Raw genomic sequence first — 26,978 nt, forward strand, 5'->3', positions numbered from 1 at the left:
TACGATGAGGAAATGGGAGCATTGAGAAAACGCCGAGAATAATACGGTAGAAAAATAAGAGCCTGGATACCAACTTAAAGAACCGCGAAGCAATGGGCTACTGGCGACATTCAAGAAAGTGGACAAGCTAAGAATGAAACTGACACTACGCGCCCCTTGATTAGGGCTGAAGCCGGTGCCCCATGCAAGAACCACCAGGCCAGCGTTGGATATATGGATTGTCCCCTAGCTAGTAGATCACCGGGTTTTTGATCTCTTCACGTTTTTGCAATGTAAAGAGGCATTCATTGTTATCGTCATCATTAACCTTCTCCCCTTCGCTTCCTTTCGCGGGGGCATTACAAAAGAAATAAACACCAAAGCCACACCACCACCAGCCTGAAAGCAATGTACCGAACCCGAGTATGAAGAGTGGAGAGAAAAAGAAAGCAATAAAGCTGAAGAGGAAGATATCCCGCTAAAAATGAAAACGGCCGACCGAACGAAGGAAATAGAAAAGAAAAAGAGTGAAGAGGTTAAAGAAGCAGTCCTGCGTTCGCCGGTCCCGCAAAAACCATACTCCTCTTGTATCCCACCATGCCCTGTTAGATGAGTCCCCGTTTCGACGACCTCCGTAACAACCCCCATGCCCATTCCGAAATGCGTCCAGATATCGATGTCTAATCAATTTTGGCACTCGCTAGGCTCCGTGCAGCCGGATTGTGGATGTTGTTGATCTGGTGTGTCGAAGGCACCCTCTTATACTTGCCCTGCTTCCGTAGGCGTTTCCTGGCAACCATGACGGGAACTGAGCTCTTAGTAACGAGATAGTTGGAAAATGACCCGAGAATCACCCTGTAGGGGTTGAAAAGGTTAGTCAATGGCCACCAATTCGCAAAAGGCGTTGGCAAAAGGGAGCAAGAGAAGCAAAACCTACCCCTTCAATGCACTCCGGCCCCTACTCCCGAGAATCACTAGCGTGGGGTTGATCAAGTCAATGACTTCCGTTATAAGATGCTTTGGGCTCTTGCAATGCAACACCTCGACAACAACCCGAACCTGCAACCGAGTCTTGCGTAGCAGCTTCGTGACTCGTTCGGCGATATTCTGTACACACTTGTACCTGACCTCCTCCGCCTTGCTGCGCTCCCTGTTCACTGAGGGCGCAGGACTCACGCTGTTCCCTGTGCCTGAGTCCGAAACGCGGGTAAGCATAGGCCATGGGCGCTGATGGTGTAGCGGCAGGTTGGTGCCGCTTGGTGTGATCGGGGTCTTGCTTGTGGTAATAGTATTTATGGCGGCTGCTTGTTCCTTCATGGCTTTTGGTTCGTCGGGCACTTGCGCGCTGTCACCTGCGCCAATTCCCATCTCTTCATCGAGGCAGCAAATAGCCAGCAGGGTGTCGCCATCGCGGAGGACCGTGCCTATGGCCCATTCTAGCGCGTGGGTCGATTCGTCGCTCAGATCTGTGGCCACCAGATATTTCCGTGGGGGCCGATGCTCCTCCTCGGCCTCCTGGACCAACTTCGAATATTCGCCCCTGGTGATGATCTGAATCGTCCTGTGAGCCTCGGGAGTGTCCATGATCTGGGTCATGGCAAACGACAGCTTTTGGGCGCGCTTAATATCGGTCAGATCGGCTTCGGTATCCGAATCGATGGGCGTATGCGTTCCAGTTCCGGGTGGGTCATCGAAGCTAGTGGTGGGGTGGATGACGGGCTTGTTATGTTTCAGGCGCTCGCCAGAGGGGTTCGTCACAGTGATTTCCGGGTCATCTAAGAGTGACCGGTAATTATACGGCTGTTGAGACGCCACTTGGATACCTGGTTTGACAAATTAGCGGTCCTGCAAGCGGCAAGTAAGCAAACACAGCGGCATTCTTTAGCTTACGTTCTTCCTCTGCTGCCGCCAACAAGCTCTTCGCCTCCCTCTGGGCTTCGACGGTTTCTGCCCGGGCAGCCTTCCTCCCGCGCTCGTCCTCCTCCCCAGACGAGCTAGCGTTGTCTTCGCTACTATCTTCAACTAACAGCTCGCCGTCTGGGCCAAGGTAGTCCTTCGCTAACCTGCCATTTCCGGTCATGTAATTCGAGTTCTTCTTCCTCCCTAGCTCGGAAAGGCTGCCTTGCGAGAGGGCCAGTGCAGCATCAGACAGCCGCCTGTACGCATTGTTGTAATCAACAATCTCGGGATCGTTGATAACCGCTCGGCCCGCCGGGCTCATGTTCCGTAGGAGTGGAGGGGCCCGCGGCGAGTGTGACCGCATGCCCAAGCGGTTACTAGGCGACTTCGACTTGCTTGCGAGGCGCGTTGGCAGTCCGCCTGCTGTGTTGTGGCGTCCTCGGTCTCCTGGGAGGATCAGGCCCGTTACGTCGTTGCCTCTCATGATTTCCGCCATTGCGTTGGACCGCTTGCCGCCTTGCTCGGGCTGGGCTGCGCCGGTCCGTTTGCCCCCCTGTGTTACTCGTTTAGGTAGGGCCTGGCCCGCGTGGTTCGTAATAATTCCAGAAAATTGGTATTCGCTGGTGAGGTCTCGGTTGGTGCCCAGCCTAGGGCCAAAGTCTGCTGGCCGCGAAGAAGCATCGGACATGCTCCTGTGCTGTGTGCTGCTGGCTGACTGGGTGCGAGAGTTGGAATCAGTTGGCGATGATGGGGTGCTCAAGACTTGTTTAGCAGCTGGTGTGGTATTAACAACGTCCAACATGCTGCGGACTGGCTTAGCCTGTGGCGGCGGACTATCGACATCAAGCATGCTCCTGACTGGGGCTACACGAGTGGGTGCGATCTTAGTATTTGAATCCACAGGTGGAGCGGGGGGGGGGGGGGGGGTGTAGGAGCTGGGGAATCGTTACCGATATCAAGCATGCTGCGCACTGGGGATCGGGGCGTGTAGGGTGATGGGGAGCGAGCCTCTAACGGACTTGGAGGTTTGGGTCGCGAGGCCGTGGTGCCCTCCAAAAGCGCTAGCACCTCCTTCCGCTCCTCATCGAGCATGGCCTCCATCGACATCGCCGGCCGCTTTGCCATGATGGGCAGAGTTCAGTGGGTATGTGCCGGAATATAGACTGTTGTGGCGTGTGAGCGGTGGCAGGACGGGGTGGATCGATGAATAGGGCGTCGTTGTGAGAGGATGTCAAGACTCTCTAGGGCGGGGGAAGGAGTCTTCTCGGCTTGGATTCTGTGTCCGCGTTAGTAAAGAGCTGTCCTTCGTCGCGGGCGGCCGTTGGAAAGAAACAAAAGCACGAGACAGAGGCCGGTGCTCGTCCAAATTGACCGACAAGCTTTCTTCGCAGGTCTCGGTCTCTTTGCCGTCTTTGTACAGGGGCCGCTCATTGGGACGCGCGCATAAGAAATCGATGGTCGGGGTTACCTTTCTTGGGAATGGAAAGTCAATATTTCGAGAACGGGAGGGGGACCGTCGGTTATTGAAGCAGTATTCTATTTTGGTGACGGGTGCAGGCTTTGACTCTCGGTCGGCCCTCGCTCAGCTTTGCAGCGGGGGCAATCAGCCCAGCCCAGCTGTCGTTCGCCTGTGAATTTGAAGAGGACGGTGCCAAGATGCGGTGGCTCAGAGAAATCACAGCTTGGCCCCGTTTTGCCAAGATACCAAGACACCGGTTGCGACCGCGCTTGGTGCAGAAAACTTTGCGCTTTGCTTCGGATATCACTGGTTTGTGGCGTTGAAAACGAAAAGATTTGTTGGTCGTCGATGCGCAGAAGGGTGGCTTCATGAAAACGGCACCAATTAAGCTCAAAACTTAAGTTTCGGGCTCGTGGCTTTTCAAGAAGAACAGAGCTCGAGCCGCTTAATGACGTGTGGGGGTGGGGGAGAAGATCTGCTGGGTTCTGGGTGGATCTTGCATGGAAGGAGCTCCTGTGGATTGTTCTGTTTAATCCATTTGCCGGCCGTGTGGGATTCTCTTCCCTGTTTTTTTTTTTTTTTTAGGACCCGATCCCAACCACTACGAAATCTAGAAGTATTGATCAGTCTGCAGGTATTCTGTTACACAGTAGTGGCCGTTCCATATTTAGATATATTCTATGCTGCTTAGACGCTCTGTCTCAGTTTGCAGAAGAGGGAACCAGGTGTCGACACAGCGATAAGAACGTGGTGGCGACGTTGCAATTTGTTCATGCGACCCCCAAAACGCAAAAGCAACTCCCTGTATAGGTAGGCGCAAACACATTCGACCCTGGAAACTCCACACACTCATTGTGCCCGTATCAGGCAACTCTTGACTGCCATCGGAGTTTCTAGCCCATATTAGAAACGCAAACATAGCTTAAACTAACGTTAATGGGTGTCCGTCAACATGACGCGGCTCGTTGCCACCTTGTAGAACGGGGCGCAGCAAACATGGCTGAATTCACTGAACAAAACATGGTATATGTTGGGAGATTGGAGAATTTGGGTACCAAGTCTCAATTTTAGGAGACACTATGAATAACCACAAATCCCATACAGATAATGTACAGCACCCGTACTGGCAGCATCCTTCCTCACACAGAGGCCCCAGAGGCCCATACCTCGCTCTCTGCGAAACTCCCAACACCACCCATGGAGTGTCAGCTTCCCCGCGTTTAAATCAACTTCTTCCGCTGGGCCTGGATCAAGTTGGCACGGTTGGCCGTTCCCAACTTGTGAGCCAGGAGACGCTTATCCCAAACGGAAGACCGCCCCTCAACCACCGAAACAATCTCCTCCGCCACGCGGTGTGGGAACATAGTCCGACCACTCCCCCTCGACTGCTTCTTGCGAGCCACATCCAGAATCCACTTGAACGCTGTCCTCCTCCGTTGGCGCAGCTCCAGCGGCATGGGGACATCGAACGACCGACCACCACCAGCCATGCCCTTGTAACCCCGGATCCGGACGAGGGGTGCGACGGAGTCGATGGCGAGGGTGAGATAGAGGGTCGGGTCGAGTGGGAGATGGTTCGGTGGAGGGGAGCCGGGCAGGAGCGGCCTCGATGGGTCGAGGCGGGGGGGTGGTGATGTGCGGAGATAGTTGAGGATCATGGCCATGTCCTGGAATTTGTGTTAGAGATTCCCTGGGTTGTGTGCGTTCTTCCTCCTCCTCTCCCCTGATGGATCCTTACCCTCTGTGCCTTGGCCAACTTGCCATCCTGCATCATTAACCTCGTAACTTGGGCGACCACGGAATCGTATCGTTTCTTCACTTGCTTCGCTGGTGGGATGAACCGGTCGGGCATGCCATACTTGTGGCCATCGACAGCGGGGTCCAGAGACGTAACACCGTATTCGATCATGCGCAACTGTGTCAATGCCTCCTCGTTTTCAGGGCTGGTGAAGGCGGGTTGTTGGTTGCCCGCGTCGTTGGGGGGTAATGGGGGCGGTGCGCCCGACCCAGAGGGGGGAAATCCCGATGTCGCCTTGTCAGCCCATCCCCTCGTCTGCGTTGCCGGTCGGACTAGTAACCTCGGGGCAAAGGTGTGGGTTCTCGTCGTAAGTGCTCGGCAGGCCGACCAGAAGTTCAATCGTGGTGGCATGGTTGTGGTGTGGCGGAATCAATGACTGACCCCCCGGAGCGATTTCGTGATGCCGCATGCAAAGGAGGTGTTTCTCGAAAAATTGGGCGACGGCCGAAGTTTACCCGGCTTCCGATGACCCCCTGGCGCCCCACCCGGCCTGCCACATGCTCGATCTCGCAGGTAAATCAAGCCACATCAAGGGAACTGCCGGGTCAGACACACACTCGCCTTGAATTCAATTTCAATATTCTCATGTCCCGAAATCCACTTCCTCTTGATCTTCTCAATTTGATTTCCGTTAACCATTTAGTCATCCTGAATGTCGGTAACAACCCTTCAATCCACAACCCAAACCCCAGAGAATCCCCCCCACTTGCCTTCCCAGACGGGCAACCCCACTCACACCGCTACAGTACCCGCACTCAATACCCCGCTAAAACCAGGGCTCAAGTTCCCTCGACCTCACCTCATCGCAAGAAAACCCCAAATTCTCACCCATATCCTCCTCAAAACAAAACAAATCGGAAGGCCAATTCCCTCTTCGGCGGATCCGAATCATCCCACATTGCATAACCCCCACCCCTCAAAGTCCCAGATCCGAGCCTCAAACCCCAATCCCGCCAATCCCGCTGCAGTTAACTCAGTAAACACAGGGTCACGGGGACAAATGGAAGTGCTGCTGCCCGCTGTCTGGACCGTCCAGGCCGTCCCACAACTTCACTAGGCCCTCTCCACCCCTCGCACATGGCCTGTCCGTCCACAGAACCACGCAGGCGTTTGCGCGTTGCCCTGACGTGGACAGAGAGTCGGCCTACCACCGCTAAGGCCCCCAGCCCCTAGCCGCCTCCCGCAACAACCCCCCTCCCCCCCTCTCGCTCTCTTCCTAGCGGCCGACGGATGTGAGCTAGGCGTGTAGACTGCCGCGACGTGGGGCAACATACCTAGTGTAGGTAGGTGAAAAGTGAGTGAGCTACTGCTTCCCTTCTTGCTGCTGGCCGGTTTCCCCTCCCAGCGGTGAGCCTAGGCGGCCTGGTCCCTGGACGCGATGGAAGAGGGACGGGTCCCGTGAGGTACCCACCCTGATAGCGTCCATCGCGTTCGAGAATCTAGGACACTAGTTTTTGATTCGGCAGATCATGGTTGTGCCGTCGAATCTTCCAAGTCACTGTCAATGTAAACAGCGGGGAAATCGGTGGGAATAGTTACCAGAATGCATTGTTTGCCTGTCTAAACAATCTGCAAATTAAGGAAAATAGGAGATGACGAACAGGTGTACCATCCAAAGAGCCGATCCAATCTAGAGCCCAACCAGCCAGCCAATGCGATACCGAAGTGTAGAGACCCTGAAAGCACTTTTGAAATCCGCAATTCCAGAAACCCCACGTCTCCATCCCGAGCTGCTAGGCGTTTGTCGATAGGCGGTTCCTGAGGAGAAGAGTTCATGGGGGCGAGTACTTGACAGCGCATGGTCACCAGACCAATTCACCAGAGAGGTAGACCGCCTCGTGGGCGCGACCCCTGGCTAGCCGTCAAAGCACCAAGCACCCCAAGTTCCCCTGATTCGCCGACCAAACCAAACAAACCCGCTGCGGCCAAGAAGGACTACCGAGGGGATACCGAACTCGTCATGCGCGAGATTCCTCCTCTTGCTGGCCCTGGCCAACGCCAGAGTTAGGGCACGAGAAAAATTAGCGAAAAAAGACCTGACCCAACGTAGAAATTGCCTTTCCCATGAAATGATGCCCTCGCAGGTGTGATGATGCCCATGAATGATTGCCGCCAAGTAAAAGAAGGGTTCCAAAGAGAGAAAAAGGTGGGGAAAAGATGATAATAAAAGAAATATCCTCCGCGAAACCTAGCCGTGTGGCACGGCCTTATCCAAAATGGGTCTCAATCTGGAAAAGAAAAGAAGAATAAAAGAGGAAACCTGAAAAATCTGTCGAACCGAAAAATCGAGAATACCGATGTTGAGAGAAACCGGAAGAGTCCAGGGGAGAGGAAGAACGAGGTGTCCAGGCATCGTACACAAACAGAAGCTACCCAGCCAACAGACCGAAAAATGTGAATCGTGAAAATAGAGGGGGTCTTGAGGTGACGACCGGGGCCCAGAAACGGTCGAGCCGGAGTTGGAAATGCCGAGAGCGCCGTGGGGGTTGTGAACGGCATACAGTTTCGAGTTTTCGTGAGTGTTCGGGGACGCGGCCCAAGAGGATGATAGCGTTGGCGGGCAAAGGAAGGGGGCGGAAAGTCGGAAAAGGGGATGGGGGAGGTTTGAGGAACAGACTAAGAGATGTGCCGTCGCCCAGTAGATCAGCCAAGGCTGGGGAAAGACGGAGGAAAAGATACCAAGCAGCACACATGGTGCCCAAAGGGTTGAGAGCAACACCCTCAGGGAATCCACGGCCAATTGGTCTCCTTTCTCACTCCATCTCTCCCCGCTGCATCCAGGCATCCTCCAGGTGGACAAAGCCCATCGATCTCAGCCGGTCGTAGACCCCGTCCTCGACCTCCCACCATCAACCTTTCCCCATTTCCACGCCCATCCAGCGCTGATAGTTCATCACCAAAACACCAACCCCTGAAAGCCCCAAGAACAATCCCACAACACAACCCTCAGGTGCTTTACCGAGTCGCCCGGATCGTAATCGGCAAAGGAGCTGGTCTCTGCCTGAGCCACGTCAGGGCAACCTCAGCGGCGTCCTCCTTGGCGTTGTTGACATGTTTGCCGTCGTACCAAAACCGGGCGGAGTGTACTGAGCCGTAGACAGTCACGGTGCTAGACCAAGCGGTGCGGCCGCCTTTTTCGGTGAAGAAAGAGGTGAGTTTACCGGGACAGGGACAGGAGGACAGAAACATGAAAGAGGAAGGAAGGGCTTGGTACCTCGTCGGTCAGAGACAATTTGGAAGGTTGGGGCGGCGATTTGGTATCCGCGGCAAGTATCTGTCAGGGTGTGTCAGTGGATTGGTGTTGTTTGGCTTCCCATGGTAGTAGCTGAGAGGGGCGAAAATGCCCGGTGGCCAGGGTTGTGCGGTGTAACAGGGCTAGGGGTGTGAAAGGAAACCCGGGTGTCGTACCCTGCAGCTTGGTTTGCCAGTTTGGGTTGGCCATTGTGTTGATATAAAAGTGAGATAGACGAAACGGAGAACGTAGGCTGTCTGGGGTTGGAGGTAGGGGCTGCTTGGTGGTATTAACACGGTACCGACGGATGGTGAGATGGCAGAGTAATTGGTTTTCGAGCTTCAGCGAGGAATTGATCTTGTGACGATTGTGGTATTTGGTTGACTCAAGGGAACAGATCATGCGATGACGGCGTTTGACAAGCTTTATACTCCCGGGACTGCCCGCGCTGGCGGGTGTTACTGGGATCTAAGACGGTGTAGGGGCGGGCTGATGTGGCCGAAAGGGATTCGAAGAGTCCGCTGTGCTTAATTAAGGTGCAGCCCCCTTGCCGTTTACTGTTTTGTTCCTTTCCCGGTGGGGATTTGTTTGTTCGCAAAGGCACAGGACGAGTAACAGGGAGATCACGGGCGGGAAACGGGATGATGCATCGTGGCCGGGAACGGGGCGGACAAGACGAAAAACAACGATGCAAAGGAACTCTCTCCGTGTTCGAGGCGTCAACGGATGAAATCATGAGCCGGGCGATAGGAATGGGCAAGTAAACCGCTGGGTAAACAAAAAAGAAGTTTCGACAATTTCACCCGACTTGGACAAATTCGACGGCCTCTCTGGCCCAGGATTGGTGGGTTGGCTCGCCATGCGACAACTTGTCTCCATTGAAGGCGGTGGATTGAAAAGAGTTTCTTTTCTGATCTCCTTCACCGTTCTCGTTGCTTTTTGGCCCCTGCACTTCCCACGAGTGCGCCAAGTCACTTGTCTCTCAGAGGACATGGTGCAACTGGGTCCATGGTTGAATCAAGCACTGGGGCCTGGGCCAGCCATGACACCGGCGAGAGCGTGTCTGCCTGTTTGGTGTCAAACAACAAGATGGCGTCGAGTGCCCGTTGTGTGGATGTTGCTGGTGTTGACATCCGGATCTGTATTCCAGACTTCCAAGGTTGGGATTCGTCAACGCAAGCAGTGTGGGTGCAGGGTGGCTCCCGAATGTCCCAACTGAGCGCCGTCCTCCCGGGAATTGGTGTCCCAGCGCTGCGTCTCACCCAGTTGATGGGCCGACGTTCAGACAAAGTGTGCAGAAAAAGCAAAAAGCAAAAACGATGCACAACCAGCCAGCCGACACCAGCGGGACAGGGGTGTAAGATTTTCGGCGGCTGTCACTGGGGGGCTGGTGTGTTGTCAACCCACCTGGGTGACTGCCAGACCACCCAAAACGAACTAATGCCAGCGGGAAGCAAGGGATCAGGGGTGAACTGGCGCGAGGAAACTGGGGCTGGATCTGCCAACACCAGCTGCGTGGGAAGAAACAAGAGCCAAAGGATTGCACAACAAAGATCATGTGCGGGCTGGGCAGAAATTCCCTGTCGTTCGGGTGCCAAGACGGCCGAGTTTCGTCTGTGTTGTCACCGTCAAAGGCAGCCGATGTCAAAATCCTAAACCGGTCGAGCATGATTATGACGAAGCTTGCGACAAACCAGTTGAGAATGAGCGAATCGGGCGACCACCGAAGCTCCTGATGCGGCAGGGAAACGTGGCTGCGTTTCGTATCCGCTGGGGGTGTCCAAAAGGGTATCAACGAAGCGAATGTGTATCCGATAATGCTCAAAATGGAAGAGTTGCTGGCAGGTGGCTGGTTCTCAGACTCGGTGTTTTCCGTAAGTTGCGTCCCGTTTTGGTCATATCAACTAGCATAAATAGCCCGGATAGACCCCCCGGATTTACCGGATGCTAAGGAAAATGCCTTTTGGATTCTTGCACATTTTCGCCGCCTCTTTGGGTCCAAGGAGCCTCGTACACGTACGGAGTAGTTATCGGTCAATCAGAAGGGCATCCCGCCCCTGAACTTGCACACTGCCAGGGCGGTTCGCGTATGCCGAAGCGCAAACGTCCCTGATAGGGGGTACCATGCGGCTGGGAGCTTCCATCGCCGTGGATCAGCGAATGGTGGTTGCAAGCGTTGATATGTTGTGCAGTGATGAGGCACACCTGAAAACTCTTATCGGCACCACCAACGTTGATGGGTGGGAAATGCGGTTTGGTCCTGGTTGGATAATTAGTGGCCCAAACAGAAAGTCTGAATTTCCGTATGGAACCGCGTTAGGTCGGTCGAAACTCGCCTATGGACTAGAAACCGTGTCGCTTGAGCAGAATAGCTGCTGTAACAGAGAGCCCGGAAGGAGTCATTGAGTGGCTCCTGAAGCTTTCTGTGTGTTGCAGTGGGAGGAACAATCATCCTTGATTCAAGTGACACCGGCCACGTCAAGCCGGAAGCAGGATAACCATGGAACCGGCCCGCCCTAGCCATGGCCAGAGCTGCTTCTCGGCAGTCAAACACGCGGCCCAAGCTTCACGTTGTTCGATCGGCCTGCCGAAGCCGAAGCCGAGGCACGGGTGACACGCGGCTTGTCGACATCGGCCCAAGAACCGCCTGCCGCGGGGAGTGAGGTGTGCAACCGACTGGACCAAAGCGGACCTGGCAAGGGCCACACAGATCGATAGGGTACGGGAGCCGGACTAGGGCGAACGTGATTCTTGCTTAATGAAAAGGATTTTCGGCGCCACATCATGGCGGGTGTTGGCGTCTCAAAGCGTTGCGGCGCCTGCTGTGTCCCGTCGTGTGCTGCGTAAAGAATAGCTTGGTTCGCAAGCAAGCTCGCATCCGCGGCGGTTGCGCCATCAGCTGCCTTCGTACGAGAGTGTTTAACGTGTCAAACTGGAGATGTGTCAGAACGACCGTCGCCGAGAGGAGACAGCGATGGGCTGTTTATCGACTGCAGTGCCAATCTGAAACCACCAAGCGCCACTGCCAGGATGCCATGTCAAGGAAAACATAACGGCTGGGCCGTGGCTGGTGTCCAACACTGAAAAACATGCTGATTGTTTGAACGATCCCACTGTCCACACATGGAATCTGGGCATACTGCAGCAATAACTTGTTGACTCGTATGTCGTTGTGGGTGTGAAACTATGGCTGCATTGAGAGTGGTAGAAACCTGTTTTTGTATCGAAAAAGCGATGTACTTTGATCTGGGAAAGGGAGGCGACCTGAAGTTAGTTGTTCATGTTGATTGTGTGCAGGGTGCCAGGATGCTTTTGCCTCATTAGTCCAGAATAAACAAGAAATTCATGACACAGCAAGCACGACCAATGAGGCATCATTACCGTAACTTACGCAAACTTACAAAAAATGTCTAATAATTAAACATTCACTAGGTATTGTGTAATTACAATACGATTTCTTAACGTAGCGTAATTCATTGACCTTGATTAACTAATTATTCAAAAAGCTTTGGAACTCAACATCAACCAACATTGAACACGGATGAATCGCTATTGCAACTTTATTTTGTATCTTCACACAAACACGCCCCACATATCCCGGGTCTCACTTGTTGTAATTTGAAGCTAATGGGCAATCAAAAATGGAAACATATGTTGATTAACAGCAGGATGTGTCGGACCGCTTCGTTCAGCTGAACATCACGAGAGAGATGTAGTCGTCTATCAGCTGGTTAAAATACTTGGATTTCGTAGGCTGAATCACATTGCGAAGAATCAGGACGGCGTTTTCATCCATCAAATTATGACACGCCGGGACATCTGGAACAAGTGCATAAAAGTATATTGGGACAGGATAATTAATGGATAACGTTATAAGAGATAAAAAAACTGACCCTTGATCGTTTACGTCGTAAAAAAATCATACTTCATCGCCTGAACACCTTTGTTAGCCATTCCTTATCCCGGCGGCTGAATAGTCGATAATCGACAACCTATGAGCCCGTTGCGCCGCCTTGGGACCCGTTTCCGATGATATCGGCTCCTCCATTCCCCAACTCAGTCCACGGCCAAACCCGCGGTTGCTACGAGCGCCTTTCGTGTTTCCACCGCTCATGTACCCACAGGTCAAGCCTGCGGCGCGCCTCGGCCCGGTCCCATGAGAACTCGTGTGCGGCCCGACCGTGGGAGAACTGGAAGGCGATCGGAATCGGAGTTGGGCCTTCCTCACCTTCACCCTTACCTTCACCGCCGGAAGTCAGCGGTGGAAAGGAAGTAGGGGATATCAAGGACCAGGGCAAAAAAAGGTCTCGGCTCATCTCAGTCCGCCTTTGATGCCTGGCGCTAATTAATTCTGAGGATGGCGGTGAATGGCTGCAGGCGGTACACGGGAGACGCCTTCGTTCACGTCCTGTCCTGGTAGTTGGAGCTGGAGCGCAAATGTGACGCGCATGAGGTGAGTCAATCTAGAATATGGTGAGTCTGGAAGTCATTCACACCCGTTGTTTGAGCGCGCGAGTAGGGTGAAGACGCCAGTGAATGGCTACATAGTACAGCCTCACGAGAGCCTCATTTGTGCTGAAAGTTCAGCAGCGGGTTTTGTAATCTCTTAACTACATTTTGAGGATCGTGCTGAAAGCAGCTTTCACTTTCGTCTCCCTTCTTTCATAGTATAGTTAGTCAAATTTATCTCGAATATCTCTCTCTTAGTGTATGTTTGTAGGTGTCATCAGAATCGACATGAAACCGGAAACCGGCCGTCCGTATACTTGTAGTCGAAATTGCCGGGACGGGGACGTATGTAATTACGCCGAAGGCTATGTAGAAGCTGGTGAATGAGCCACTTACGTGTCCGATAGACATCCTTATGGGATCTTACAATGCGTTACGTTATGCTGAGGTAGACCTAAAATATTCGGAAAAGGGGGGGAAGCTCCAGATATCGACTGCTCTCAAAGTGATTGGACCTGGCACAGTTATTAATACGGTGCTCTCCAGAACCTCAAGATTAACCCTTCGGTAACTTCGGCTGGAGCTTCTTCTTCAGCTGTCACAAAATAGCTCCCAGTACGACGTTTTCGCTCGTAACTCACCATTACATCACACGTTCCCTGCGGGTGCCTAGATTCAGATATCTCAGGTCTCCCGCATGCATGATGCAGGGCGCTGCATGACATTGCATAGCGCATGGAAAGGAGTTGAGCTTCGGTGGGGGTTCTCTGTTGAGGGGTAGAATTGGACGACACTTGCAGCGTCTGCCAGATAATGCCCTTTTCCGGTAATTATATGTACCCAGCCTTAGCCAGGGCGGTTGGGCCATTCCTACGCGCGTATAATCCTTCTTGCGTTGGCGTATTGCTTGGGTAGTATTCTGCACAGTTGGTGCTTAATCCCATGGACTTAATCGTTAACTCCGTGACTTGTTCTTCGAGCATCACCTCCCTATCCGAGTTTTCAAGAATGTCAACGCTATCATTTTTTCCCTCCGCCCTCACGTCAATGCTGTCCGGGTTGGAGTTCGAGGGGAGTAGCTGAAGATGTTGCCATTTTGTCCTTGACCGGAACGAAAAGCACACCCCTGGACGACTAGTTGTCAAAGAAGGACGTCCGACAGATAACCACCAGATATGTATCCTGTCGTCAAGGACGCTCACTGGTCTCATCCAGTCAACACATGTATTCGGATGATGAGGGGACGGAACGGGATTCATCACGCCGCTGTCAGTCCTTTATGTGTACACAGTAAGGGATTTTAAGGATGGAAGAAGCCCAACACCCAGACGACCGTATGCCAGACTGACCCTCTCACTTCTCCAAGTAAACATTCCCACACACCTCCCCAAACACCTCGTCAGCATGCGCATAATACTCCTGCACCGACTTGAGCCTGCCCTTCAAATCCCGGCCCAGCGGCAGCAATCGCTCCGCCTCGCGGCCGGCGCCCACCCCCTGGCCCGTGACCACCTCGTAGACGGCCTGCATAGCCTTGACCGGGTCGCCGTCGCCCTTGAACGCCCCAGTTGACAGGATACGCATCATCTGCTCCGACACCGAGCCCTTGTAGTCCTCCGGCAGGAGGTTTGCGCCTAGCACCGTGGCGTTGCCCATGTTGGTGTCGAACGTGCCCAGCTGGACGGTCAGGAGGCGGATGTTGAAGGGTGCCACTTCTTTGGCGACCACGCGGGAGAGGCCTAGCGTTGCTGTAAATACCTTACCCACAAGAACAGCACAGAAACGAAGGTTAAAGAAGAAAGAAAACATACCATCAAGTCCCGCCTTTGCCCCCGCATACACACTCATACTATCCCTCCCCTCAATAGCCGCACCACTACTAAAATTCACCACCACCCCAAACCGTCTCGCCCTCATCCCCGGCAACGCCGCGCGAATCAACCGAAATGGCCCAAAATACAACGTCTCCGTCAACTCCTTCACCTCCTCCTCCCTAAACACCTCCCCAGGCGCGTAGATACAATACCCCGCATTATTCACCAGCACATCCACACCACCGTCCTTCTCCACGCTAGCGATTACATCCGCCGAGTTTTGGTCGTTGACGTCCAAGGCAAGCCACTTGCCGCCGTTCTTTTCGACTTCGGCGACGAGGTCGGGGGTGCGGGACGGGTTGCGGGAGGTTGCGATGAGGTTGTGTCCGTTAGCTTGGACGATGCGGGCGAGGGCTAGGCCGAAGCCTGAGGAACAGCCTGTGATGAACCAGGTGAGGGGGCGGTTGGGGGTGGCGAACGCGGTGGCCATGATGGGGCTATGCTTGGTAGAGATCGAAGGAAGTGGTTGGGAGTAAGAGTTGGGGTGGTTGGTTGGGACGGGGTGCTTTATTTGTAGAAGCGGGAAGGTTGAGACAAACGAAATCGGAACTGAAGTCGAACTCGAAGTTGAAGTATCGGTTGAAGGGGCAACCTCGCGGAGAAAAGCTCGGGAAGTTAACCCCTATTTATTTCCACCTGAGTAACAGCAAAAACTATGTGTTAATTCCCTAACCGTATGACAAAGGTGATGGATGATGCAGACACCTAACCTTCCCCTCATCCCCTTACTCTTCTAGCGGGGACACAACCAGCCAACTGGTTATCCAAAATCGGCACCTCATATCTGGACACTCCGAGTACCTCGCAAATATGATATGTCCGCGGTGATACATTGCTGCGCCGACCAGGTTAGACCCGGCCGCCTCCGGTCAAGTCGGGGCCGTGCCGGCGTTAGGTCCGCTTAACTCCGTATTCCAGCTGACGCTTTGGTCCCATAAACCATTGTTGGGCTTGGAGTAGAGTGGCCCTTTTTAGCCAATAGTTTGAGAATGACTAATGGGTGAAGGAGGGTGGGTACCATATTCAAAGATAGTCGAGGAGATACTGCCTGGTAAGGTGAATAGAGGCGTAGACGGTATCGCGGTTGGTTTATGTAGATGAAAGGGGTTAGCGAGTGCGTCGCCCGGTGCTAGACTGAAAATGGATGTAAACAAAACAAAAGGGGCAAATCAGGGACGACTAAGGCACCAAGAGATATCCTGTCGGTCATATACCAGATGTCGGGGGCAATGCAAAGCAGAGCGTTTTGTGCAGAGTCTGGAGGGTTCACGGCACCAAGTTGTGATTTGCGACCGAAGATGAGGGCGGAGGAGTAAGCTGCTTGGAGTTGATCGGCAAGTTGAGGTGTAAGTGAGTTGAATCAAAGTTAAACGTAAAAGCGTAAACTTCCAGTACAATTTATGGATTGTCCTACTAACTTCCATCCCCTAAACCCCGGGTACTAAAGTGTACATCAACTACAGCTTCCAGGCCGCCTTTTATGCCATCCCGCGGCCAACAACATGCCCAACAAACCCCCATCGGCGTCTTTGGGCCTCCCTATTTACCTTGACACTGGAGTGTTAAGAGCGCGGCGGTTGACGTTGGTTATGTAGGGGTTGTAGAGGTTGAGGTGCCCGTGGAGAAGGTCACTTGGGATGATTCGAGGGACGAAGGGAGTGTTCGGGGTTTGGTAGATTACCCTGATGAGAATCAAGGGCGGTATTGTAAAGCATTGAAATTTACAAACCCAACAAGAAACCCACATAATAATTGACCACTAGCCTCTTTGATCCCTCTTATTAAATCCCTTTTTTTGTGACTGACTCAAGTATTTGCATTTGTCCCCTGCTTCTCCTCTCGTATGGTATCATACTATTTTCTGGGATAAGCTGACCGTGGAAGCTTGGCTGACTTGTAGAAACGGTTCGGCTAAACCGGGAACTTCCACAACCCCTCTTTTGGTGATACATAAACTTACCATATCTCACTAGATTCCAGTTCCATGACCTGTCGCGGCTTTGTTATCACATCACGACAAACCGCAAGACTGCATTTCCACCGGCGACTACCGATCCCATCCAACGTCCCCATGTCATCTAACTTCCTTACTGAGCCGGCCGTGGCCCCGGATCTACACATCCCACACTCACCCCACACTGTGGATGTTCGAGTCCTAGATGCGTACGTTCACCTGCCCTACCTAACTTGAAACCGGTGACTGACATCGCATACGTTACGTACCTCGTACACCTAGAGGCACACTTTTGCACCTCAAACCGGGTCTATTTTACGAGCCCGCACTGGACGGTTTCGAGGCCCAGCACGTACCCACCTACTGCTTCCTCATCTCCCACGGCGACCGCCATGTGGTCTTCGATCTGGGCGTGAGACAAGACTGGGAGAACTCCGCGCCGAAATTGGTCTCTCTGGTGCGTGAGGCTGCGATGATAACGCGCGGCAGTGACATCGCGACGCTGCTCAACGAGGATGCGGAAAGACATGAGAAGGGTGGTGGTTCCGGGCCCGAACTCGGGATTCGTCCCCGCGATGTCGAGGCCATAGTCTGGTCGCACAACCACTTCGACCACACCGGCGACCCGTCAACCTTCCCGCCCACGACACCACTCGTCCTCGGCCCGGGGGTGCGCGCCGCATCCTGGCCGGGCTACCCCACTAACCCGGAATCAATGATGCTCGACTCAGATATCGCGGGAGGCCGGCCCATCCAAGAGATCTCCTTTCAAGCAGGAGAAAAAGGGCACGTCCGCATCGGCCGCTTCGACGCCTTCGACTACTTCGGCGACGGCTCATTCTACCTCCTTGACGCGCCCGGCCACGCAGTCGGCCACATGTGCGGCCTGGCGCGCACCACGGCTGACCCCCCGTCTTTCGTACTCATGGGCGCCGATAGTTGCCATCACATCGGTGTGCTCCGGCCCACGGCGTATCTACCGCTGCCCCGTGATGGCCCGTCGCTTCAGGGGTTGGAGACTCGGGCACAAACGACGCAGACAACGCCATGTCCCTGTCCCGGCGAGCTCCTCGCCAGCCTGACAAAGACGGGACAGCCTGACAGGTCCTTCTTCGATGTTGCCAAGGGACCATATTTCCTGGATCATGAACAGTCCATGGATACGGTGGGGAAGCTCCAGGAATTAGATGCGTCGGATGAGGTGTTTATTGTCATTGCCCACGACCACACTCTGCGGGATCGAATGCCTCTTTTCCCGGAGAAGGTGAACGACTGGCGGGAACGGGGTTTGAGCTCTTCGACGCGGTGGTTGTTTTTGAAGGAGTTTGAGGCGGTGATTGCAAAACGGGCGGCAGAAAGCTGAAGGCTACCTAGATTTCGTGTGTGCCGTTCATGTTCGTACAGATGCTTCAAGGGAATGAGGCCGAGGCAAATTGGATAATCGATTCAAATCCACAGAGCCCCCATTCTTAGCGATCCCCAATTGTTCGCTTCAAGAAACGAATGAGTAGGAATCATTAGACCGGTATGTTGAAGAAGTTTGATGGATTGTGAAGAATGGATGAGCAACGGGTTCCGGTTGCACAAGGAAACGTATGTTACCCAGGGAGTCCGCAATAACGTATCGATGCGTAAAATACGGTTCCTTGAGGCACGTGCCGGCTCCGCATGACCCCTGTTCTCCGTTTCGGGGATAACGCTGACACTGCTCCACACTCCACCGAGGAGCCTCGGCTCACCCCAAACCCGGACGCTCGGCCAATGTCCTTCATTCGACCCCTGGCGCCGGCCGAGGGAACCTCCTCGCCGCGCCTCATTGAGAACAAACACTATCCATCCCATGAGACGGAGAGTTCCCAGTTCTGGGTTTTCCTCCTTTGCTCGATTTGGAATCATCTCACGTTGAACGATCCACCACCGGAACATACAAAGACGAGTCGATCACTGGAAATCGAGAATTCCAAAACAGTACACTTCGCTATCCTCAATAGCTTGTGACGGCCGGCTCGGTCAACTCACCCGTCGAGATGCCTTTCAACACCGAATTGACCCGCCGCCTCGGCATTGCAGGTACGTCATCGCCCGCATTCTGCGATGTCACAGTTTGAACTACATTAACACCACGGCTCAAACCAAAGTCCCCGTCGTCCAAGGTGGCATGCAACATGTCGGGACAGCTGAGATGGCCAGCGCCGTGTCCAACGCTGGCGGCCTGGGTATCATTACCGCGCTCATCTGGCCCGAGCCCGAGGGCCTGCGCCAGGAGATCCGGAAGTGCCGGAAACTGACAAGCAAGCCGTTCGGCGTCAACATCACCCTGCTGCCGGCGTTTGTGCCGCCAGACTACGAGGCGTACGCCCAGGTCGTCATCGATGAGGGCATCCGGATTGTCGAGACTGCGGGGAACTCGCCGGGGCCGGTGATTTCGAAGCTCAAGAAGGCCGGTTGCATCGTGCTGCACAAGTGCACTACCATCAGGCATGCCCAGTCGGCGGTGAAGCTTGGTGTCGATTTCTTGAGCATTGACGGGTTTGAGTGCGCTGGGTAAGCGACCGGAACCGCCCCCTAACCCAACTCCCATCATGATATTAACCATGACACAGCCACGTCGGCGAGTCGGACATCACCAACTTCATCCTTCTCAGCCGGGCCCGGCAGACCCTCAACGTGCCCTTCATCGCCTCGGGCGGTTTCGCCGACGGCCAGGGTCTCGCGGCAGCCCTTTGCCTAGGCGCCTGTGGCATCAACATGGGCACACGCTTCCTATGCACGGTCGAGAGCCCCGTCCACCACAACATCAAGGAGCAGATAGTCAAGGCGCAAGAGACCGACACGGCGCTTCTGCTGCGCCGCTGGCGCAACACCACCCGCCTGTACCGCAACAAGGTCACTGAGCAGGCGCTCAAGATCGAGACTGAGACTAAGACGGGCGAGTTCTCTGAGGTTATGCCTTATGTCAGTGGGAAGCGCGGCCGTGAGGTGTTTATCAATGGTGATCCGGAGCATGGCGTCTGGACGGCTGGCCAGGTGATTGGGTTGATTCAGGATATTCCGACGTGTAAGGATCTGGTGGCGAGGATTGAGAAGGAGGCGGAGCAGACGTTGACCGAGAGGACCGGGCTGTTTGCCCCGTCGTCGAAGCTGTAGGGTGTATGTACTAGCGTAGACGTTCTGTTTTGGGTTATATGGGGGATATATATTTCTTTATCTCTGTGCAACTAGTTCTATTTTCTTGAACATGTCAAATTTTCCACGTCCACGAACCGATTATATTGCAGTAACCAAGAGAACTAACCCTAACCCTTACGTCAATCATTCTGACACGAGAGCACAGCCGTTGAAATGACGAGCCGAAACGCGCCCCGCTCCCTTTCCCCCTGTCATGCTGGTCTTCCCTGCATGGGGATTCGGCTCCGAAGTGCGCCAAGTGCGGGCGCAAGTGCAGGCGCAACCTCGGCATGTGCTCACTGAATTGACGGCATCGCGCGACTTTGTCTCATCCCGACCCATTTTCCCCTGGAACGGCCCATCTCCAACTTTTTGCCATCTCCGACCTCGTGTCACGCAAACCGCCGTCTCAACAACTTCCCCCCAACTCTCTCACAGCAACACAAACGGGACCAAACAACAATAGCATTCGAAAGGACCAAGTCCCAGACCAAACGCAACAGATCGCCGTCGCCTTCTCCGACTCAAAACCCCCGTCCAACTCCGAAACTCCATCCCAAAATGGTCGCCGACACACTCGTCTACCACCCCGCGGTATCGCACTACCTCAAGTTCGTCGCCACCACCGTCGGCCGCGACAAGCTCCTGCGCACGATCCAATACTTCGCGCGCTTCTACGCCTGGTACCTGTTGCGCACCAACCGCCCCCAAACATCCATCGCCCCCTGGGAGGTCGCCAAGAAGCAGTTCGGCCTCATCCGCAAGGTCCTGCGCGTCGGCAAGAACATCGAGCACCTGAAGGCCGCCTCCGTCGCTGCCGACTCCAAGACCCTGGACCCCGTACTGCGGTACACGGCTGTCGGTCGCCAGTTGGGTTATGCGGGTTATCTGACGTTTGATTTGGGCACGGTGCTGGATGCGACGGGGATTAAGAAGAGTCCCCGCGCGAAGAACTTGCAGCAGCAGGCGTATCGGTGCTGGGCTGTTGGGATTACCTTTAGTCTAATTGCGCAGTTGTATACCCTGCGCCAGCTGCGGCTGCGTGAGGCGAAGGTTGACCGGAAGGAGGGCGAGGGTGTTTTGGAGGCGAAGAGGATTGCGCTGTAAGTTTTCCCTTATGCGTGATGTTTCATCATATACACCGTTTGGGGTAATGCCTGTTGCTAACGAGTCGTTTCTCTTCTAGGGAACGCAAGGCTAGCCAGCTGCAGCTGACCTCGGACCTCTGCGATTTGACCGTTCCGCTGTCAGCGCTCAACTGGGTCGCGCTTGACGATGGGGTTGTTGGTCTCGCCGGTACGCTGAGCTCTCTGATCGGCGTCTACCTGCAGTGGAAGAAGACGGCGTAAGGCGCCATGTTAAATAATCATCACTCCGGAGGGTCGGATCCGTACATACGTGCGATTGCTCGACATATGCGTGATGGATTGGAGTGGCTTTGAGGGGTGGAAAGCAGGGAAGGCAAATTGTGCCAAAATGGTGGTGGTCGGTGGTGTTTTTGATACCTCGGAGTCATGTTAGCTTTTATATACGTTTCTTAGCTGTTGTATTGCCGATGTAATTCAAGAACATATTTGTTATATCTAAATTGAGTGAATCAAAGGTCCCAGCTCTTATGACACGAATCTTGCCTCAGACATCGTGCGTTTGAAGTATCTAGAGGGTTAGGGTTTGCATCATAAGAATCAACCCCAAATACCCCCTGCCGAAAGTGGCATGGAATGCAAGCTGTGACGTCGTATGCTCAAGCATCAACACCACACGAAGCTACCATGCCACTCATGCATACCGTACCTCCCTCCCCTCTTTTAAGGAACGGCAACAAATTCCTAGAAACCAGGCACGACATCTCGGCCCTAAAAAGCGAACACGTTACTCTTTATGGATGGTGTGAGGAACTCGCCCTGTGGCAGAATGCAGATAGGTATTCTATTCTGTTAGTTATCGAGATAACTTACACAGCGAGAAAGTCCGAGAGGCGACTTCTATGAAAATCTTCCTCTCTTATATCCTCATGTCTCTCTGAGGGCTAACAGGATGCCGTCAACATCCGGCCCGGATCCGAAACGGAGCCGTTCCGCCCTACTTGGCCGGGATGGCGATCGGGCTGGGGGGGGAAGAGCGTATGTAAGAAAGGTCCCCGAGCATGGCTTCCGCCCATGAATTCTGTGTTCCTTCCATTAGCTCTTGTAATTTTCTGTTTCACAAGACTATGGAAAGCTATACCTGAGTCACTTTGACATCATCTGCGGCCGCCTGCCCGTAACGCTCATGGTATAAGGCTGTTCCTTGAATCACATCGGCTAGAATCAGCTCACAAGCTCAGCAGCAGAGCAACCTTAGGGCTTTTTTGAAAGATGTAAAAAACAAGATTCCTCTGCATGGATGCTAAATGTGATATTTATCCCGCATCATTGCCCGCAGGGCGGTACTATGTACAAAATGGCACACGTGTGCATACGTGCGTGTGCGTGTAAGGTTCAGCTCTTATCGAACCATTCCCTCGGGCCACCATTTTTTGCCCTTTATAAATCTAGGGGACTGTGCTGCTTTTGGCAATGGCTCTCTTGTCTTCCCCTTCCTGCCATATTTGTTTTCTCCCCGCCGCTCTTGCTGTTTCGGCCAGTTGTTCCTGCCAATTAACCTATAGATTCGTCACAGTCACGGCTGAGGCATTCGAGTGCGCATCTCCAGGCCTACTTTCCGGTTTATTCGCTTTGGCTCGACAGCAATCGACTCAATCGATCATATTGTTGCTAGTTCGTTGGAGAACGACCGAATTAATACCACTGGTGTTCCCGTCCTGAAAGAAGGACTGCTGAAGCAAAACAACAGCATCACTAGGCAACAAACATCAGAGAATTGGCACAATGGCGATACGGACGAATATGGACGACCTCAACCTCTCCATCTTGGGACTGGGGACCCAATACCCGCCTCACAGCCTCAAGCCGGATTCGATCGAGGTGTTAAGCAAGCGGTTCTACCCAGAGTCGCCCGCGTAAGTCCAGCTCTCTCGTTTCCTGGTTTCGTCTTCTTTTGTTGCTTGGGAATCAGCAACTAACACTAAGAAATCAGAATGAACAAAGTACTCTCCATCAACCGATGCAGCGGCATCGAATTCCGCTCCTCTATTGGAACCCATGACCACCCGATCATGAACCAACCGGACCCGCCGACCATCGCCGAGTCTAGCAAGGTCTTCATGAAGGACGGCGTCCCGCTTGCCATCAGCGCAGCCCGAAAAGCCCTAGCTGAAGCTCGTGTGAATCCAGATCAGGTTACCCATATGGTGTCGACGACATGCACCAACTCGGCCAACCCGGGCTACGACCATTTCGTTGCACAGGAACTCGGGTTGAGCCCGAACACCGAAAAAGTACTCCTCCACGGCGTTGGATGCAGTGGCGGCCTTGCAGCGCTCCGTACCGCTGCCAACTTGTGCCTCGGCCATACGGCACGCGGTAAACCCGCTCGCATTCTGGTCGTCGCGCTGGAAATCAGCACAACCATGGGACGCAGCGAGCTCGAGTCCATCCACACCTCGCAGGAAACACGCATCGGCATCGCCCTTTTCAGCGACTGCGGAGGCGCCTTGCTTCTTTCCAATAATATCCCCTTCCCTTCTCCCACAGTGGCTTTCCCTGTCCCACCCATCTACTCCCTCCTCGGCTGGCACCACCATACCATCCCATCCACCACAACTGACCTAGGCTTCGACATCGATCCGGTCGGCTGGAAAGTCGTGCTCTCCCCACGCGTGCCCCAAATTGCCGAATCCGTGCTGGCGCCCACCTTCTCCGCCCTGCTTTCCTCCCTTGCTCCATCCCTCACAGCAGCAGCAGCAAAAGCACACCCCGACCCAACCGACTTCGACTGGGCCCTCCACCCGGGCGGCGCCACCATCCTCACCGGCGCCGAACGCGTTTTAGGCCTATCGTCGGCGCACTTGCGCGCCAGTTATGACACCTACATCAACCACGGCAACAGCTCTTCGGCGACCATCATAAGTGTGCTAGACCGGCTGCGACAGAAGGATATGGATGCTTTGGCGGAGGTAAAGGGGCCGAAGGAGATGGTGGTTGGGTGTGCGTTTGGCCCAGGGATCACAGTGGAGATGTGTATGCTGAAGAGGAATTTGGGTGGTCATGGGCAGCGGAGAGGTGGGATAGAGACGCCACCGGAAACGGAGAGTGAAGGGGATGAGCGGAGTGCGGATGGGGAATGGGAAGATAGTGTCAATGGGAAGGAAGAAGAGGAGGATGTATTTGTACGCGAGGCATTGGAGCAAGTGGAGCTTGATTGACTGGCAGGATTGGATAGGAAACAAACTGCCACATCTGCCAGCGACATCTGCCTTGAACGGGACAGCAGAGAATAAACGAGGTGCGGTTTGCATCTATAATATAATGAAACATAAAGCCTAGCTTATTGACCAACATATAATTATCTTTCGTCTCGAAGGTCGAGGAATAGTCAACTCGCAAGCGCCGTGATACCGCAAGTACGGTCTAGAATTTACAAATATAATGTATGTAATCCATTGGGTATCTACCTCCTTGTCAGTTATCATCCGGTTTAAGCACAGCGCCCCCTGATGTTATGTCATTACTGATATCCAAAACTCCAACCCCAATCCAACACCCAGAATCCAACCTCCTAGTCTGTCTGTCGTCACACCCCTATTACTTAGAGGTTTCCTTCTTGACCTCATCCTCCTCAACAACCCCAACACTCTCCAAGCTCTCTCCACTCTTGAGCCCCAACTGGCGCGTATCATACCCATGCTCCTCCAAGTACGCCCGGAACTTGATGTCCTCCTCAGCAATCGTGTCCTGGCCAATATGCGGCAGCCCAAAGACCACGAGGAGAGCACTCAACACGCACAAACTGCTAGATACCCAGAACGGGTACTGCGCCGACAACGTCTCGGAATCACCACCGGCCGCCACGATATAGGGGAACACCCAGGTCCCGACAAACGCACCGATCTTCCCGACCGCCGCGGCAATGCCGTAGTACTGCCCCCGCACACCCGTCGCACACGTCTTGGCGGCGATCAGGCCGATGTTGTTCCCCGCGCCGAGCTCGCCCAGCGTCAGGAAGATGCCGTAGACGGTGGTGAAGGCGCCGACCATTTCGGGGCGGGCGAGGCGTGGGTATAAGCCGGCCATGATGAAGCCGACGATGGATTGCAGGGTGACGCCGAGGGCGAGGGCGTAGCGCGGGCCGAGGAGGTCGGAGACGGGGGCGCCGAGAGCCGTGCCGGGGATGTAGAAGAGGTTGAGGACGGTGTTCCAGCCGAAGACGGTGGTTAGGGGTGCCGTGGAGGAGTCGAAGATGTTGGCGAGGATCGTGGAGGAGTAGATGCCGAAGGAGTAGGAGGAGAACTGCCGACGTTAGTGTTATGTCTTTGTGAAGTTCTGCCCCGTCACAAGTTACAGAAATGTTGCCGCGGACTTACATCGTAGATAAACCAGATCAAGCTGACGATGAACAGGCGGAAGCCATAGAAGCGGAGCACGAGAAGGTAAGGGGTCTTGGCGTGCTTCATCGAGTTCTTGCGGAACTCCTCCGGCTCCTTGACGAAGAAGCGCATGATGAGGAGGAACGCGGGGAAGACGGCACCGATACCGAGACTGGTACGCCAGATGGTGCTCAAATGTCCGTTTTGGCAGGCCGCGGCGACAACGTAGGGGACGAAAGCACCGAAAACGAAACCCTGTTTAGTGCGTTAGACCCATGCTTGGGCTGGATTTTAGGACGGCAATGGGCACTCACCCAGTCGATCATGGTGTTGGTGAAGAGGATGAACCACATGTTCCGCGTCCCGGACTTGAGCTCGCTCGTCGACTCGGCAGCTCCCACGCTACCCGCCGGGTATTCACCGCCAATACCAATGCCAACCTAACAAGTTGTTAGCCCGAGTTTCTCTTTGTGAAGGGCACCGAACAGAAGACGCGGCATCTTATCACTTACGAAAAATCGCCAGGCAGTCAAGATGTTGAACATCCCGACCGCATCGCCATGGTAGTACGACCCAGCGGTAAGCGCAGTAAATATAAGCAAAATGACGGTAGACAAGATAAGTGAGTTCATGCGCGACCACTTGTCGGACCTGAGGATACTAGTTAGCTTATCTGCCCATACGACGCCACCAGCCGCGAGAGACACTTACAAATACCCAAAAGCAAGCTGCCCGACAACTGTGCCCGCAAAGGCGATGTCGCTCAGGTAGTTTTTGGCATTTGACGTTTTCCACGTATCACCGTACTGGATTGCTAGAATCGTGACGACCGAGCCGATTACCTACAATCACATACATGTCAACATGCCTTTCTTAGACGAAACAAAATGCACCAAATCCGACGTCGAGTTCGGACGAGCAGTTTCATCTGATGATGAGGACGATGATGTGGTAAACACACGTTGTTGATGTATCCATCCGAAAACAGCCCCGCGCCGCACGCGATCACGGGGAGGAGGGCCTTCCAAAATGACTTGTTAACAGTTGCGACGGGTAATTCCTCTTGCTGGTGTTGTTTTTCAACAGCGCGCGTCTCATCGACAGGGGCTGTCGCCGCAGGGGCGGCGTCAGTCTGTTCAGCCATTTTGGCGAAGGGTGTGTTGTCGTGGTCGACAGAGAGTGAGTGACGAGATGTGGTGTGGTGTGGCGGGGAAACCTGAAGGAAGCGGTCGAGAGACGATCTCCTTGGAGGAGTTGGGGGAACACAAAGAGTGGGGGATGGGCGCACTTATACACTACAGGTTTAAGGTCACAGGGGGCGGTTTACTTTAGGATTATTATGCAGTAGTTCGCAGGTCAGGTTCTGGTGTGTCTCTCAAGAACTCTAAATTTTCTGTTGGTCGTAGACCCCCGGTCCTAAGGTTGCATGCCGATATGCCGGGTTATTCTGCGGCTCGCAGGACGTGCATCGGCAGCGCCGTTTCGCTAATAATAAGGTGGTTCTGGCTTGACGGGGTCAACCTGGCCACTATTGCCCTGGTGGCCGGTCTTGTTGACATTGTGATAGTTATTCCCGACAAGCAGCGCTGCTCCACGACTCCGGGCACGTGGGAGTGGTGGCATCAATTGATGGAGAGAAAAGTTTTGCAGGAGCGGGATGAAGGAGGAAGTGGTTGGGGTCGTGCTCCTCGGGAAACAA

At 54.0% G+C, this 26,978-nt stretch overlaps 8 protein-coding genes across 8 annotated transcripts; 3 read left to right on the forward strand and 5 right to left on the reverse strand.

Annotated features, from left to right (window-relative positions):
• Positions 1-659: 659 nt before the first annotated feature.
• C8A04DRAFT_35932 (uncharacterized protein) lies at positions 660-3,003 on the reverse strand (the record flags this gene model as incomplete). The annotated part of the gene is made up of 4 exons (XM_062783345.1): positions 660-834; positions 917-1,802; positions 1,870-2,742; positions 2,829-3,003. The coding sequence occupies 4 exons, from the start codon at positions 3,001-3,003 to the stop codon at positions 660-662; spliced, it is 2,109 nt and encodes a 702-aa protein (XP_062638582.1).
• Positions 3,004-4,557: 1,554 nt separating this feature from the next.
• On the reverse strand, positions 4,558-5,486 carry C8A04DRAFT_10782 (ribosomal protein S7 domain-containing protein; the record flags this gene model as incomplete). Its single annotated transcript, XM_062776714.1, has 2 exons — positions 4,558-5,004; positions 5,076-5,486. 2 exons carry the CDS (start codon positions 5,484-5,486, stop codon positions 4,558-4,560), a joined length of 858 nt encoding a protein of 285 aa, XP_062638583.1.
• Positions 5,487-8,090: 2,604 nt separating this feature from the next.
• On the reverse strand, positions 8,091-8,577 carry C8A04DRAFT_26972 (uncharacterized protein; the record flags this gene model as incomplete). The annotated part of the gene is made up of 3 exons (XM_062780117.1): positions 8,091-8,266; positions 8,350-8,409; positions 8,544-8,577. The coding sequence occupies 3 exons, from the start codon at positions 8,575-8,577 to the stop codon at positions 8,091-8,093; spliced, it is 270 nt and encodes an 89-aa protein (XP_062638584.1).
• Positions 8,578-14,169: 5,592 nt separating this feature from the next.
• Positions 14,170-15,120, reverse strand: C8A04DRAFT_26973 (uncharacterized protein; the record flags this gene model as incomplete). Its single annotated transcript, XM_062780118.1, has 2 exons — positions 14,170-14,555; positions 14,628-15,120. The coding sequence occupies 2 exons, from the start codon at positions 15,118-15,120 to the stop codon at positions 14,170-14,172; spliced, it is 879 nt and encodes a 292-aa protein (XP_062638585.1).
• Positions 15,121-16,761: 1,641 nt separating this feature from the next.
• C8A04DRAFT_35935 (beta-lactamase-like protein) lies at positions 16,762-18,007 on the forward strand (the record flags this gene model as incomplete). The annotated part of the gene is made up of 2 exons (XM_062783346.1): positions 16,762-16,853; positions 16,927-18,007. The coding sequence occupies 2 exons, from the start codon at positions 16,762-16,764 to the stop codon at positions 18,005-18,007; spliced, it is 1,173 nt and encodes a 390-aa protein (XP_062638586.1).
• Positions 18,008-18,671: 664 nt separating this feature from the next.
• On the forward strand, positions 18,672-19,791 carry C8A04DRAFT_10838 (Nitronate monooxygenase; the record flags this gene model as incomplete). The annotated part of the gene is made up of 3 exons (XM_062776732.1): positions 18,672-18,714; positions 18,783-19,188; positions 19,248-19,791. 3 exons carry the CDS (start codon positions 18,672-18,674, stop codon positions 19,789-19,791), a joined length of 993 nt encoding a protein of 330 aa, XP_062638587.1.
• A 582-nt stretch (positions 19,792-20,373) lies between these two features.
• On the forward strand, positions 20,374-24,118 carry C8A04DRAFT_35937 (peroxisomal biogenesis factor 11-domain-containing protein; the record flags this gene model as incomplete). The annotated part of the gene is made up of 5 exons (XM_062783347.1): positions 20,374-20,915; positions 20,999-21,157; positions 21,449-21,453; positions 22,648-22,813; positions 22,891-24,118. The coding sequence occupies 5 exons, from the start codon at positions 20,374-20,376 to the stop codon at positions 24,116-24,118; spliced, it is 2,100 nt and encodes a 699-aa protein (XP_062638588.1).
• Positions 24,119-24,497: 379 nt separating this feature from the next.
• On the reverse strand, positions 24,498-26,423 carry C8A04DRAFT_26978 (major facilitator superfamily domain-containing protein; the record flags this gene model as incomplete). The annotated part of the gene is made up of 6 exons (XM_062780119.1): positions 24,498-25,202; positions 25,277-25,534; positions 25,594-25,719; positions 25,792-25,930; positions 25,991-26,121; positions 26,241-26,423. 6 exons carry the CDS (start codon positions 26,421-26,423, stop codon positions 24,498-24,500), a joined length of 1,542 nt encoding a protein of 513 aa, XP_062638589.1.
• Between the last annotated feature and the right edge of the window lie 555 nt (positions 26,424-26,978).

This window comes from Dichotomopilus funicola (genome assembly GCF_033296635.1).
Source record: "Dichotomopilus funicola strain CBS 141.50 unplaced genomic scaffold C8A04scaffold_17, whole genome shotgun sequence".
NCBI classification, from domain to species: Eukaryota; Fungi; Ascomycota; class Sordariomycetes; order Sordariales; family Chaetomiaceae; genus Dichotomopilus; species Dichotomopilus funicola.